Here is a 13,841-nt window from a genome sequence, read left to right on the forward strand (position 1 = left end):
TTTGTCTTTTCTTGAACTTACTCAAAATGTCATCTCTGTGAAGATACTGGCCTTGAGAATGGAGTGTGTATATTTTACCATGTTAAGAAATTATTTACTGCTTTATATTTTTGAATTTTAATAGAAATTAGAAAGAGTATTGAATATTTCTATAGGTTTTTCCAGCACCTATAGAGATAATCATATTATTTTTTCCTCTGAAGTCTATTATATGTTATATCATATTAATGGATTTCCTAGCATTGAACCAACCTTAATAATTTCTATTAAACATTCAAAAATAAAATTTAATAATTCCCACTTGATCATGGTGTATATTATTCTTTAAAAGATTTTTTTTTAATGTTTATTTTTGAGAGAGAGAGAGAGAGACAAGTACAAGTTGGGGAGGGGCAGAGAGAGAGGGAGACACAGAATCCGAAAAAGGCTCCAGGCTCCGAGCTGTCAGCACAGAGCCCGACGTGGGGCTCCAACTCACAAACTGTGAGATCGTGGCCTGAGCTGAAGTCAGATGCTTAACCAGCTGAGCCACCCAGGCACGCCTGGTGTATTTTATTCTTAAAGTGGTTTTGGATTCTGTTTATCAAATTTTTATCTAGTACTTTTACATCCTTTTTCTTCAATGGTAGTGGACTACAGTTTTCTTTTTTGTGCTCTTTATCAGATCTAGTTATCCATATTTTACTTTCTTCCTAACCTTTTATCCTCAGTTTTCTTAAGCACTACTGATGGGTCTAGTATTAGAAGGTTTGTAGAATCGTCCTTTTAAAAATATCCCATTGAAATAATCTGTTTCCTGGTGCTCTTTTTGGGGGTAATTTCTTGATAATGTTCTCTATTTCTTCTATAAAATCGGTCAGTTGCAGGACTCTGTCTCCAATATGGTCAAATTTGGTAATCTGTATTCCCTAGAAAATTATCCTTTTTATCTAACTTTTCAAATTTGTTTGTACATAGGTCTTTGATTTCTTATGATTTTCAAACAGTTTCTTGTTTTAATGTTTTCTGCTTTGACATTTTCTCATTTTATATTTGTGCTTTTATCTTTTTTTCTCAATAAAATTAGCTAGTGGTTTGTCTATTTTCATTCTTTAAAAAAAATAGGATTTTGAAATAGTATGTCTACTTCTTTCTATTGCTGCCTCTGCCTTTATCTTTATTGTTTCCTTTCTTTGGCTATTTTTTTTTTTTTTTTTAGTTTATTAGTTCTTTTTCTGGTTTTTGAGGTGGGGATTCAATCATTTAATATAATTTAAAAATTTTTATTGATAAAAGCATTTAGTGCATTTAGTGAATTTTCTCATGCTGATTGCTTGAAATGTTTTCTGTAGATTCTGATAGTGTTTAACTGTCAGTATTTTTTAGACATTCTGTACTTTTCAGTTTATATTTCCCCCTTTCACCCAACAATTATTTAGGAAAAGGTTATAAATTTCCAAATGAATGGGTCTTTTTGTTTTTCAATTGTGCCAATAATTTCTGGTCTTATTGCACTGTGGTCACAGAGTGCTGTTTGTAATATATCTACACTTTCGAATTTTCTGATGTTTTCCCTGTAACCTAACATATGCTCAATTTTTGTAAATATTTCATGAGTACTTGGGGAAAAGATGGCATAGTCTGTTAGTATATAGCTGTAAGTTCTGCCTTATTGGTTATGTTTTAAGTTCTCAATACTCTTATTCTTTTTTGTTTGTTTGTTTACTTGGTCTATCTTGCACTGAGAATTATGCACTCCTTACTGTGGGCTGCTTTCATCAGAGTAAACAGACTTGCTTAGGAGTGATGTGATTACCTTTTAGGTAAGCTGTTTATATTATGTCATAAACATAAATGCATTCAAATATATCTCATTCATTGTCATTCAGGCAAAGAAGTAATTCCTGTCTCTCTTCTCCCTTACCATTTCGTTTATATTGCTAGTATAAAGTGCACGCATATAACCACAATAATGTAATGTGACAGGTTTCCATGTTGTAGATTAGGTAATGGGCCCTTTAAAAACAATTTTATTGAGGTATAATTGCCATACATAAATTCCCCATATTTAGAGTGTGCCATTTGACAAGTTTTGACATACACACATACCCATGAAGCCATCACCACAGTCAAGATAGTTGTGACTCCCCCAGATTTTTCCTTGACACTTGACCTTCTTCTCACTACTTTAGGACCCCCACCTGCCATCAACCATTAATCACTATAGATTAGTTTGTATTTTTTAGAGTTTCATAAAAATATACTCACTGTATTATTTTTTGTCTGGTTTCTTCCCCTCTGTATACCTTTATTGTTGTTGATTTTCTACATTTTTGTAATAACATAGCAGGGACCCCTGTGATTAGAACTTATGCAGTATCTGATTGTAACTGAGCTTTCTGGTCGGGGAATCTTTTTGTTTCCATTTCTACTATCTACCTCTAAGGTACATTATATGTCTCATTTTGCAAAGGAAATGTTTCTGCTGTAACTGACACAATTTTGTGTTATTAGTGTTACTTTTCAAAAAAAAAAAGAAAAAAGAAGAATTTTGTAGCCAAGAAACAGTAGCAGCCAAGAAAGGAATTACTTGCTCACTCACAGAAATGGGGTGTTAATTTCCAGGCAAAGTGGCCCTGTTTAAAATGCCAACATCAGTAAGCATTTAGGTTGGGGAAACAAACACTCAGTAATAGTCAAGGCACTTTTAAAACCATTCTTCTCTTCTCCCTGTAGCTTTTATTATTCTCATGTTGGGCGTTTTGCCCATTCCCTTTTCCAAGAACTGAGAGGGGTCTGGGATTGTCCCCTGCCCATTTACTTCTGGAAGCTTTCCCAAGCTCTACTTTTCTGAAGCAACCATGGAACAGGATTTCTGCCCTGGAGGACATGGGGATATACAGCTCCTTTGTTTGACAGTTGCACAAGCATGGGGTGACACAGGTGGGGGTATTTAGTGCCAGAGCCTTGTATTATTGTACTTGGTGCATTCTGGAAATACAGTCTTGTCTTCAAGGATGATAAAAACCAACTGCAGACCCAAATAGGAAATTTTCAGTTACTTTTGGTTTTGTACTAAACATTTTTTGGGAGTATATTAAATAAGGGGATCGTGAGTGTAGACAGGGTTTAAAATACAGGCTAGTTTAACCTGCCTATTCAACACATCATATGTACTCCTTCCAGAAAAATCATTCACTTCATTCTTTTGAAGTGCAGGGGGAGGACAATCTGAAATCTCTTTTGATGATGTTACACTATCTCACAGCCATTTTATGACTAAAAGTCATTACTTTGTTTAATCTAAATCTTTCCAGCTGTATTTCTACCTAGCAAAGCTAAGAAGTAATACATGTAAAATTAGAATTATAATCCTTAAGTTTATAAAAATGAAAATCCTTCACATTAAAAACAATAATAATATTTATTACCCTATTATATGCCAAGTTCTGTTCTCATTTTACTACATTTATTCACACATTCAGTCCCCATCAACAATTTATGAAATAAGTAATATTATTCTTCCCATTATACAGATGAAGGTACTGAAAGGTGAAGTGACTTATTCAGAATCTTATAATTAAGACCTGGGAAAGTAGGAGTTGGATTCCAGTATACAGTCTCCTAACTGCTACACTACATGGCTTTCTAAACTCATACTGAGGCAGAAGCAAGGAACTCAACCTAGTAACTTTTTTTTTCAAGTTTATTTATTTATTTTGAGAGAGAGAGAGAGAGAGAGAGAGAGAGAGCAGGCAAAGGACAGAGAGAGAGAATTTCGAGTAGGCTCCACACTGTCAATGCAGAGCCCGGCGGGGGGGCTGGCGAACCGTGAGGTCATTACCTAAGCTGAAATCGAGAGTCAGACACTTAACCAACTGAGTCACCCAGGTGCCCCAACCCCGAAACTTCTAAGGCCAGGCATTTTGTTGGTTCTTTTCCACATTTCACCTCCTTAATAGTAGCAGCAGCCTATACAGAAGGCATGAGTTGAGTACTGGGGCAATGGCCTTGGCTGTGAAAACTGTGTACCTGCAATTCTCCAGGCCCTCACGGTACTTTTTCACATCACCTGCATGTCCTTCAAGGCTCGGCTTAAATGTAATCATCTCAGAGAAGCCTTTTCTGATATCTCTGTACATGGTTATAACTGATCCCCCCCACTTCCTTTGGTGAGACATTGCTCAGGATTTGCGTGATAGGATGCCTCAGACTACCAGGAAATATGTTCCACATATTTACACCTCCCTTTCTAGACTGTGAGTCTCTAGAGCAGAGACTGTTTATAATTCCAGCAGCTGGTATTTAATAAATGTAAGTCGAATAACTTGAATAAGAAAAAGGTCAATTAAATGTTAATGGTATCACTATGTTAAGTAGCCAAAATTGAATTGAGATTTTTTTCTAATTTACCATTTTCTCCCTTTATCCCTGCCCAGAAGATAAGGAATGTGTTTTTATATTGTTTAAACTATAATGCAGTTCTTGATGAAAAAGGAGTAAGAAAATGTGTAATAATTTTCTAATTTGATTATGGATTTTGCCAGATCTGTCCAGCTGAAATGTGAAGACATAGTCAATGCAGTCTCCTACCTCTTCCCACAGCTGTCCCCCGGCCTCCACCCAATGAACAATGAAAATACAACCACTTCCCATGCCCCTGTGTCTGTTAATACTGTCATGCTCCCGTTGTCCCATCATACAACATTGTCGTTTTCTATAGCTGGGGCAGGAAGGAAGGCAGAAGAGTCAAATCACTGCCCACCCCTAGCACTCTTGATTCTCACTGCCTCTTGCATTAGAGGATTTTTTTTTTCTAGAAAAGTCTGAGAAATGAAAAGATTGTGATACTTCTTTCAACCACAGAATTCCAAATAAAGATAATTCTTACGCCCCGTGAGTTTCTATATTTGACAATAAAAAATCAAATGAACAATAAACTGTGTTTCCTGGACATATGATTAGTTTGCCTCTAGGTAGTCCAACGCGCGGCTCATTTCTGTTCTCTGTTCCTTCTGGGTCCAGTTGAGGTGTTCTCTGTCTTTTTTCCTTTGGTTGCTCCTCTTCCACTAACATTTTAAATGGTCAGTTGTTCCACATTTTATTGTCAGATTAATCCTACCAAAGCCTAGCTCTGATTTTTGAGCCAGTGTGCAGCACACCTCTTGGCAAATTTAGGTGTTTAATAAATGTATGCGAGAGTGATGTCACTCACTCCTGCAAAACTCCCTTTTCACTACTTTTAAGGTGCTCCATATTCTGACTTCAAAATGTCTTGCTTTATTTTCTATTACTCCCTGTTGGCTAGCTGTGCTCCTTCTAAACTGGCAGCTCTGCGTACTCTGAACATATCCCGTGCTGTCCTGCTTTGTACTCATATTCTTCCCTTTTTCTGGAAGGCTGTCTAATAACTTCTCTCACTTGGATTCCTGCTCATGTGTCAAGGCACAAGTTTACCCCTATCCAGAATAATTTCCTTCTCCCTCTGAAATCTGTGGCACATTTTCTTTCTCTCGCTTTTATTTTTTTTGAGAATGAGATAGAGGGTGCTCTCCCTTGTAAGTAATTTGGGGAGCAGGGGAGGGGAAGAGAGAGAGAGAGAGAGAGAGTGAGAGAGAGAGAGAGAAAGACTCTCAAGCAGGCTCCACACTCAGCGAGGAACCCGATGTGGGGCTTTATCGCACAATCCTAGAATTGTGACCTGAACCGAAATCCAGAGTCCCACGCTTAACTGACTGAACCACCCAGGCACCCCTGTAGCACCTTTTCTGTTCCTCTCTTTTATGTGTGTGCACGCTTGTCTTAGTGTGGTTATTTATGCAAACGTCATACCTCTGAAGCCCGGCTATCTGAAGCTCCTCTGAGGGTCCCTCTTTTCCCTTCTGCTCATGTGTGCACAACTCAGGTGCCCGCCATGCACAGCATACACTTTGGGGAGAAATGTGGTCTTACCTGAAGATTCTGTGGAAGAGGTGGAGAGGTACTTTTCTTTCCCTTTTTAAAAACGCTTTTGTTTTATAATAATTTTGGATTTCAGTAAAGTTGCAAAGAGGGTATACAGAGTTGCCACCTGCCCCATCCACCCAAATTTCCCCTATTAATGTAACGTCTCACGTTAGTATGGCATATTAGCCACAGTTACTGAACCAGATTGATGCATTGCTATCAACTGAAGTCCATGTGTTCTATTCAGCCTTTTTTAATTTTTACCTAATGTTAATTTTATGTTCCAAGATCCCATCCAGTATACCACATCACATTTAATTGTCCTATCTCTCTTTTGGCTCCTCTTAACTATGAAAATCTCTGAGATTTTTCTTGTTTTTGGTTATCTTCATGGTTTTGAGGACTTCTGGTAAGCTTTCTGTAGAATGTCCCCCCAGTTGAGATTTGTCTGATGTTCTTCTCATGATTAGACTGGGGTGATGGATTTTTAGGAGGAAGACCAAGGAGATAGAGTGACATTCTCATTACATCGTAGGAAGAGTATGGACTGTCAATTTAATTTATAACTCTTGATGTTAACCTTAATCACCTGCCTGAACTAGTGTTTGTCATGTGCCTCCAATGTAAAGTTTCTCTCTTCCCTATCCGCTCCCCCCACCCGCCCCCCCGCCTGACACTTTCCACACTGTATTCTTTGGAAAGAAGTCCACAGGCAGAGCCCACACTTAAGAGGTGGGAGTTACCTTACATGAGGAGTTGAGATAAGGAGTGAGGAGTGTCTAGGTAAAGTTTTGGAATAATAATTAACTTACACAGGAGATTTCCCAGCTCTCTCATTTTTAAGCTGTAATCAAGTATTTATATCAATATGGACTCAAAGATATTTATTTTATTCTTTGGGTTATAATCCAATGCTACTTTATTTATGGTGTTCCTCAAATTGTTCTAGCTTTGGGCATTGGGAGATACTTCACTTGGCTCCTGTGTCCATCCTTGACATACCCCCGTGTATTTGGTTCTTTGTTTTTGGAGCATTTGCTTTCTTTCTGGCACTACAAAATGATACAGAATCATATGTATATTTCTTTGCCCCAGGCCTATGGGTGACTGCTTAGAATCACCCACTTCTCCAGGGAACCCTTGTTCCTTTCATTGGAGAATGGTATCCAAGGTCAATATCTGGGTGCTGCGTGTGCTCATTGCGAACAGGGTGTTATTGCTTCTAGCCCTCTTGGCTGACTAAGGACATGTATGTGTATATATTAATCCATGTATATGGACATTATCTATCTGTCTGTCTATCTATCTATCTATCTATCTATCTATCCATCCGTATCTATCTGTATCTTTTTAAACCTTTTCCCCCCAAGATACTCTCCCTGTTGTAAAGGCCATAGCCTTAATGTCATCTGCAAAAGTTCCTTCATAAATTAGTGTTTTTTTTAAATAATGAGGGGTGGGAATTTGGGAAAGCATTTTGCCTACCACAGTGAGTTTATATTTCAGAACTGCAGTGTGCATTTTTCAGGTTTGTTGGCTTTTGAAAGTAATACAATGAGAAAATGCTTTGCATGGTCTGCTAAATTTAAAAAATCAAAGGCTGATCATCTATATCTGTCTTTAGACATGAGTTCCTAGATACCAACTGTAATCCCTTACCATATTGATCATCCTAGCCTAATGCCCTTTGCTGGGCTTCTCCAACAGTGGGAAACTTGGCTCCCACCATTCACCATCCATCTACTTCATTTTTAAATTTCAGTATATATGGATAGTGGTTTCAGGATTGTTAACTCCTATCCCCATGGAAAATAACTTTATCAGCTGGAATATAGTGTCTCTTTTTCATCGTTGGTTTTACAGACTTTACTCATTTCCAGAGTTCTTCACATGAGCATTTAAAAAAATAATTAAGTTTATTAATTTACTTTGAGAGAGAGAGAGTATAGGCGGGGAAGGGGCAGAGAGAAAGAGAGACAGGATCCCAAGCAGGCTCTGCACTGACAGTGCAGAGCCCGACATGGGACTTGAACTCAAGAACCTTGAGATCATGACCTGAGCTGAGGTCAAGAGTCGTATACTTAACTGGCTGAGCCATGCGGGTGCCCCTTTTGTTTGAGAACTAATGAAGACATGCTAACTAACTTGAATGGATTGAGATTCTCAGTTTCCATTATTAATTGATTCTGGAAGTGCAGCTCATCAAGGAAGCACACACTAATAGAACACATGAAAAACTGCCATTAATTGCTAAGAAACGTGTTGCATTAATATAGGGTGAACATACATTTTTTAAATTTTTTAAGTTTATTTATTTTGAGAGCAAGACAGAGAGAGAAAGCAGGGGAGGGGCAGAAAGAGGGAGGGAGAGAATCCCAAGCCAGCTCCGCAACGTCAGAGTGGAGCCTGATGTGGGGGTTGGACTCATGAACCATGAGATCATGACCTGAACTGAAACCAAGAGTCAGATGCTTAATCAACTGAGCCACCCAGGTGCCCTACACATGAGCAATATTTTTTTTTTTGCCACCCCTTTCAGTGAGGTTATTTCACCCATTTAGTCTGAAAAGTCTATATATTATATGATGCCATTTAAATGACACTCTGGAAAAGGCAGAGTTTATAGAGATAGTAAACACATCAGTGGTTTTCAGATTCTTTGTCGTATTTTAGTCTGGGATCTCCTGAGCTCCAAGTGATTTTTTTTTTTAATTGTCATACACTAAGGCTCACTCTTGTGTTGTAAAGATCTATGGGTTTTGACAAATGCTTATGTTATGTATCCACCGTGACAGTATCATATAGAAGAGTTTCACCAGACTAGCAAATTCACTGTGTTTTACTTATTACACATTCTCCCACTCCTAAGCCCTTGGCAACTACTGATCTGCTTACTGTCTCTATAGTCTTGCCTTTTCCAGAATATCACAGAAATGGAATCATTCAGCATATAGCTTTTTCAGACTGTCTTCATTCACTTAACAATACCACTTAAGATTCATCCATGTCTTTGCATGGCTTGATAGCTCATTCCCTTTTAGCACCGAAAAGTATGGAGTAGGGTTTTATATTTTCAATTCCGCAGCATGCAACTTCATTAGGTATCCATTTGACATTTTTTGCTCTTGGGTTTTCTGGCCACACAGACTTTTTTTTTTTTCCCCATACCCCCATGCAGCACTCAATTGTTTTCCTATCGTCATGAGCACTTTAGCTCTCTTCCCCAAACCAGCATACTCTGCTCAGTGAAGAATACAGCTCCTAGCATTTTAGCTCCCACCCAAAGAGCTTCTCTGACTTTACCTTCCTAGTAACACCTACACTACAGTAACACCTACGCCAACTTGTAACATTGGTGTAGTTAAAAGTGCCCCCTTCCGGGGCGCCTGGGTGGCTGAGTCAGTTAAGTGTCCAACTTCAGCTCAGGTCATGATCTCGTGCTCTGTGAGTTTGAGCCCCGCGTTGGGATCTGTGCTGACAGCTCAGAGCTTGGAGCCTGCTTCCGATTCTGTCTCTGCCTCTTCCATGCTCATGCTTTGTCTCTCTCTGTCTCTTAGTAAATAATAATAATAATAATAATAATAATAAAAACATTAAAAAAGTGCCCCCTCCCAATATCTTCATTTCACCTCTTTTTATGTTTTTTTTTTTTTAATATTAACTGTATCTTTATGTCTGTATTCTGCAACAATGCGTGCCTAGCCCCTTATAGGTATTCAGGAAATATTTATTGAATGGACAAATAAATGATTTGGTGTAATGTAAAAACCAGATTGCAGACAAACTGAAAAAAAAACAAAAAAAACCCTGAAATGCACGCTGTATTCCCTTGGGTAGGATAGTTGATTACTATATACTTCTTTTCCTTTTTCACTATTTGAAGGCCACTTGCAAAAAATGGCCTGAAATCTGAGATACATTCAATTTATATAGAACACATGGTGTTTATAGAAACGTTACCCAATAGTGTCACGCTAGTGAACCTTGATAATGTGTGTCACAGGTTTTCAGCATTAGCCCAGATCATCAGAATTACTGCAAACAGCTGAAATATATTGATTGTATAACATTTATTTTCTCATAAAACATTGCATGGCCAAAGTTTGGGAGTTGGCTAGCCAGATTAGAGTTATTGTCATCTATATTATTGTAAAAGGAGCTGAAGTGGTGGTTTATTAAGTCATTAACTTTAAAAAAAAAAAAAGTCCTTAACATTGGTGTAGAATCTAAATACTGGGCCTACAAGCAAAATAGTCTAGAAGGATCCTCATCTCACATATTTAAGTTCTAAGATAATCTTGGAAGCCACATCCGTCTGTGGGTGCTTCTAACAAAACCTGCGTTGCATGGATATTTGCTACATGCAAGCTGTGTACGTCAGCCTCTAGATCCTAGAGCCTTAATTTTGATGTGGATGAACTGTTAAAATGTGAGTAGTGGGGAAAGAGGAGTTCTTAAATTTCTCATTCTTCTCTTTCTTATTCTTCTCTTTCCCTTCTTCCTCGTCCTCTCCCTCTTTATCCTTAAAATATCCGCCATTGTCTTGGGTTCTGGAGAATATTGTCATCCAGAAGAGAGTTATTTCTCTTCAGCTAAATCTCACATGTTTGCAATCATCCTTCACATACCCAGTGGTTTGTGTCAGAAATGAGCTCTTCAGGGGCTTGTTGACCTTTCAGAGTTGAGAATTCTCCATTTTAGGGATTTATCCCTTGCCGGGAAGATTTTCTTTTAAGCATAAAAATGTGTACAAGTAGAATATTACAAAAACACTTTGAGTCTTTAGCTAAGTTTAGAGGAGGGTACTCCATCTTTCCTGCTCTCTGTTGCAAGGTATGTGTATGTATTTTCAATATGTGGAGTGGCTGAACTCTTCATGTCTTGTACTTTCCTGGGCCCTTCCATTTGTAACATTAAGGTCATGGAAGTAACTAAGAAGCTGCTACGAGTAGACAGTGGTTAGCCAGAAGTGGTTGATGAATGACTTCAGGTTAAGTGACCTTTGTTTCTCAGGCACGAAAAATCATTAACTCCTCTAAAAAGATGATAGAATTTAGGAAACAACTATTAAACAGAAGGTAAAATGATGATGGTTCATACAAGGCTTCCCAAAAGAGTTTGCTTCTCAAAATAAGGTAAGATTTCCTGGCATACAGATAAGAACTTTCCAGCATTCCATGTATGCATAAAATTCCACATATGCAAACAGGTTTCACAATTTCAAAGATTTGGATTGCTTGTCTGCTGCATTCAGATGAATTGAAAATCCAACTCTCTGGTGTTCATCTTACCCCAATAATATGCTAATTTTGTCCTTAGGGCCTGTAAGAGTTAATGTCATAAGTTGGAATTTACTTACTAGTAGATAGATGCTTGGGGAAAATTGGTTCAATGTTTTTCTTAACTGATTGTGTTTTCAGGATGAAAATCAACAGACTATGAATCAAGAGTTGCCAAGAAGATCAGTGTGTTCCATTTGTACCTATACCATTGATTGCATATTTCCCTCAGGACATTTCTACTTTGACAAACACACACACAGTTTCTTAAAAAAAAAAAATGTTACTAGCTGGAGTTGCTGCTCGGGCTTCCTCTGTTGGCAGAAACAGAATGCCTGATTTCCATGTTGGCAATCCAGATTATTTTTTATTCTATATTGAATAAATGGGGCTGCTAAACTGCAAACAATTCAAATACATTTCTTTCTGCACCTATAAATTCTTTCAAGTTTTCCTGAGTTGGGAAATGTGGTGAGGCCCCTTCTACGTGTTCAAAACTGTGGCTGGTTTCTTATGATGAGTAAATATCCATGACATCTCATGATGTTCCTGTGCCTTACATATTTTGCATGTTTTGCAAGTTTTGAAGTCCTTATATTATTTCACATTCACTTTATAATGATTCTACAAGATAGATAGCATAGACTTCAGTCTAATGGCTTATAGATGATGATGAGGCTCAGAAAATTTCAGCAGGTTTTGTACAGTCACAGAGCTAGGACATAGTGAAGCCAGGATCAGAACTTCAGTTTTCAGATTTGAGCCCAGAAAACTCTACTCTGATGCAAGTTCAGAGCATTATCGCTTTTGGTCAAAGGACATTGCAATATGATAGAAATGATATATTTTGCAATTTACGCTCTAGTGTTAACAGCACTTTATACTTCTCTTTTTCATCACTGTCACCTCTTCACAGAAGGAGATCTCATTGCTGTTCTGTCCTCTGATTTCTTTAATAACTAATCTGATTTTCCAAAAAGAATTTTAAGACATGACCTAAATATGGTAATTAGCACACTGAGAGGATATATCAACATGACCCGCTTTGTGTCCCTTTTCCAGTGTGGATACTCATGAATATAATTTAATGTTACTTTCAAAACACTGAATTTTATGTTTTGTAGTTTAAAAACTTTTTTAATGTTTATTTATTTTGAGAGAGAGAGACAGAGTATGAGTGGGGGGGGGGGGGCGAGGAGCAGAGAGAGAGAAGGAAAGACAGAATCTGAAGCAGGAAGCAGGCTTGAGGCTCCAAGCTGTCAGCCCAGAGCCCATTGCGGGCCTCCAACTTACGAACTGCAAGATCATGACCTGAGCCGAAGTCAGTTGCTTAATTGATAGAGCCACCCAAGCATCCCTGTTTTATAGTTTCTATGACTGAGTTTACACAGTAGTATTCAGTCAAAGGATGGGCCACCTTCTAAAAGCTCTCTCACTGGCAGAGGAAGAACACTAACCATTGCTATGTTAATAGGAGAATTTTGGTTCCTTTGGTCATCTTTTGCCCAGCAGAACTCAATGCACAGCTTCTACTCAAAGTTGATAATTTTGTTTGGTCATGAAGCACAGCGGTAGGAGTAGCAAGGAAATTTTTAAGGAAAATGACTTTTCTGCCTATTCTTGGGTTTCTGAATTCATATCCCTTTAACCTAGCCCTATCTTTTGTTCTTCTCCGCCTATAAATAAGTCCTGATATCTTCTTCTTATTAGTGGCCATTTAGAACTACTTGAGAGAGTTTCTAGTCAAAAAAGTGTTTCCGTTTCTCAGGACTGGGGAGAAACTCAGGAAATGGGTTTTTTTTTTCTTCATTGCTTTTGAGATTTTAAACCTACTGGGTGTGGGGTAGTGAAATTCTGAAATTTCTTTTAAATTCTGAAATTTTTTTTAAAGTATGATAAATGCAAATTTAATTTTTCTCCACAGAGCCCCATATATGAACCGATTCAAGTATATTTCCCTTTTTTATGACTTATATGATGAGGAATAGAGAAAAAAGGAAAAGTCAATATTCAGGGGAACAAAACGTGTTCACTTTAACTGAAGCAATTACACTGTACCCAATAACATTTGGAAAGCCTTGGAACCTAGTTATGTTCTCAAGAAAACTCAAGATACTGGATATATACAATTTAAGAAATCTACTTCACATCAGTTCTCTATGTCTGTGCGAAATGAAAATGAAAACGTGTCAGGTAGTAATTCCTCTAGGAACCTGGGGAAATGTCATTTTCCTTTGTCCTCTTAGGTGGCCATGTTTGTGCTACAGCTGGGCAGTGCCACATTCCTGCTTACGGAGCCTGTGATCAGTGCCATGACAACTGGAGCTGCCACCCACGTCGTGACTTCACAAGTCAAGTATCTCTTGGGAATGAAAATGCCATATATCTCTGGACCACTTGGATTCTTTTACGTGAGTTTCCCGTATGTCTTTGTTCGTGTGTTTTGGGAGTGTGTTTCACAAAGTAGAATCTGGTTAACTCTAATACTGTGTTGAAGGACCTTGGGTTTAAATACAGTCTTTTAGGATACGTGAAGTGTGATTTAGGATACAAAACTAGTTGAACAAATTCTACTGATTTTGGAAGAAATTCTGTACAACAGTTGAGTATGGTATAATTTGGGGTCATGATTCGGAA

At 38.0% G+C, this 13,841-nt stretch overlaps 1 protein-coding gene across 3 annotated transcripts in view; it reads left to right on the forward strand.

Moving 5' to 3' along the window:
* Positions 1–13,841, forward strand: part of SLC26A7 (solute carrier family 26 member 7) — a 119,476-nt gene that overhangs the window by 36,005 nt on the left and 69,630 nt on the right. For all 3 annotated transcript variants that reach the window (XM_058698525.1, XM_058698522.1, XM_058698524.1), the window contains one exon: positions 13,451–13,615. In XM_058698525.1, the coding sequence (XP_058554508.1) occupies positions 13,451–13,615 (165 nt within the window). The remainder of the gene's footprint in view (positions 1–13,450; positions 13,616–13,841) is intronic.

The sequence above is a fragment of the Neofelis nebulosa genome, chromosome 14 (assembly GCF_028018385.1).
Source record: "Neofelis nebulosa isolate mNeoNeb1 chromosome 14, mNeoNeb1.pri, whole genome shotgun sequence".
Lineage (NCBI taxonomy): Eukaryota > Metazoa > Chordata > Mammalia > Carnivora > Felidae > Neofelis > Neofelis nebulosa.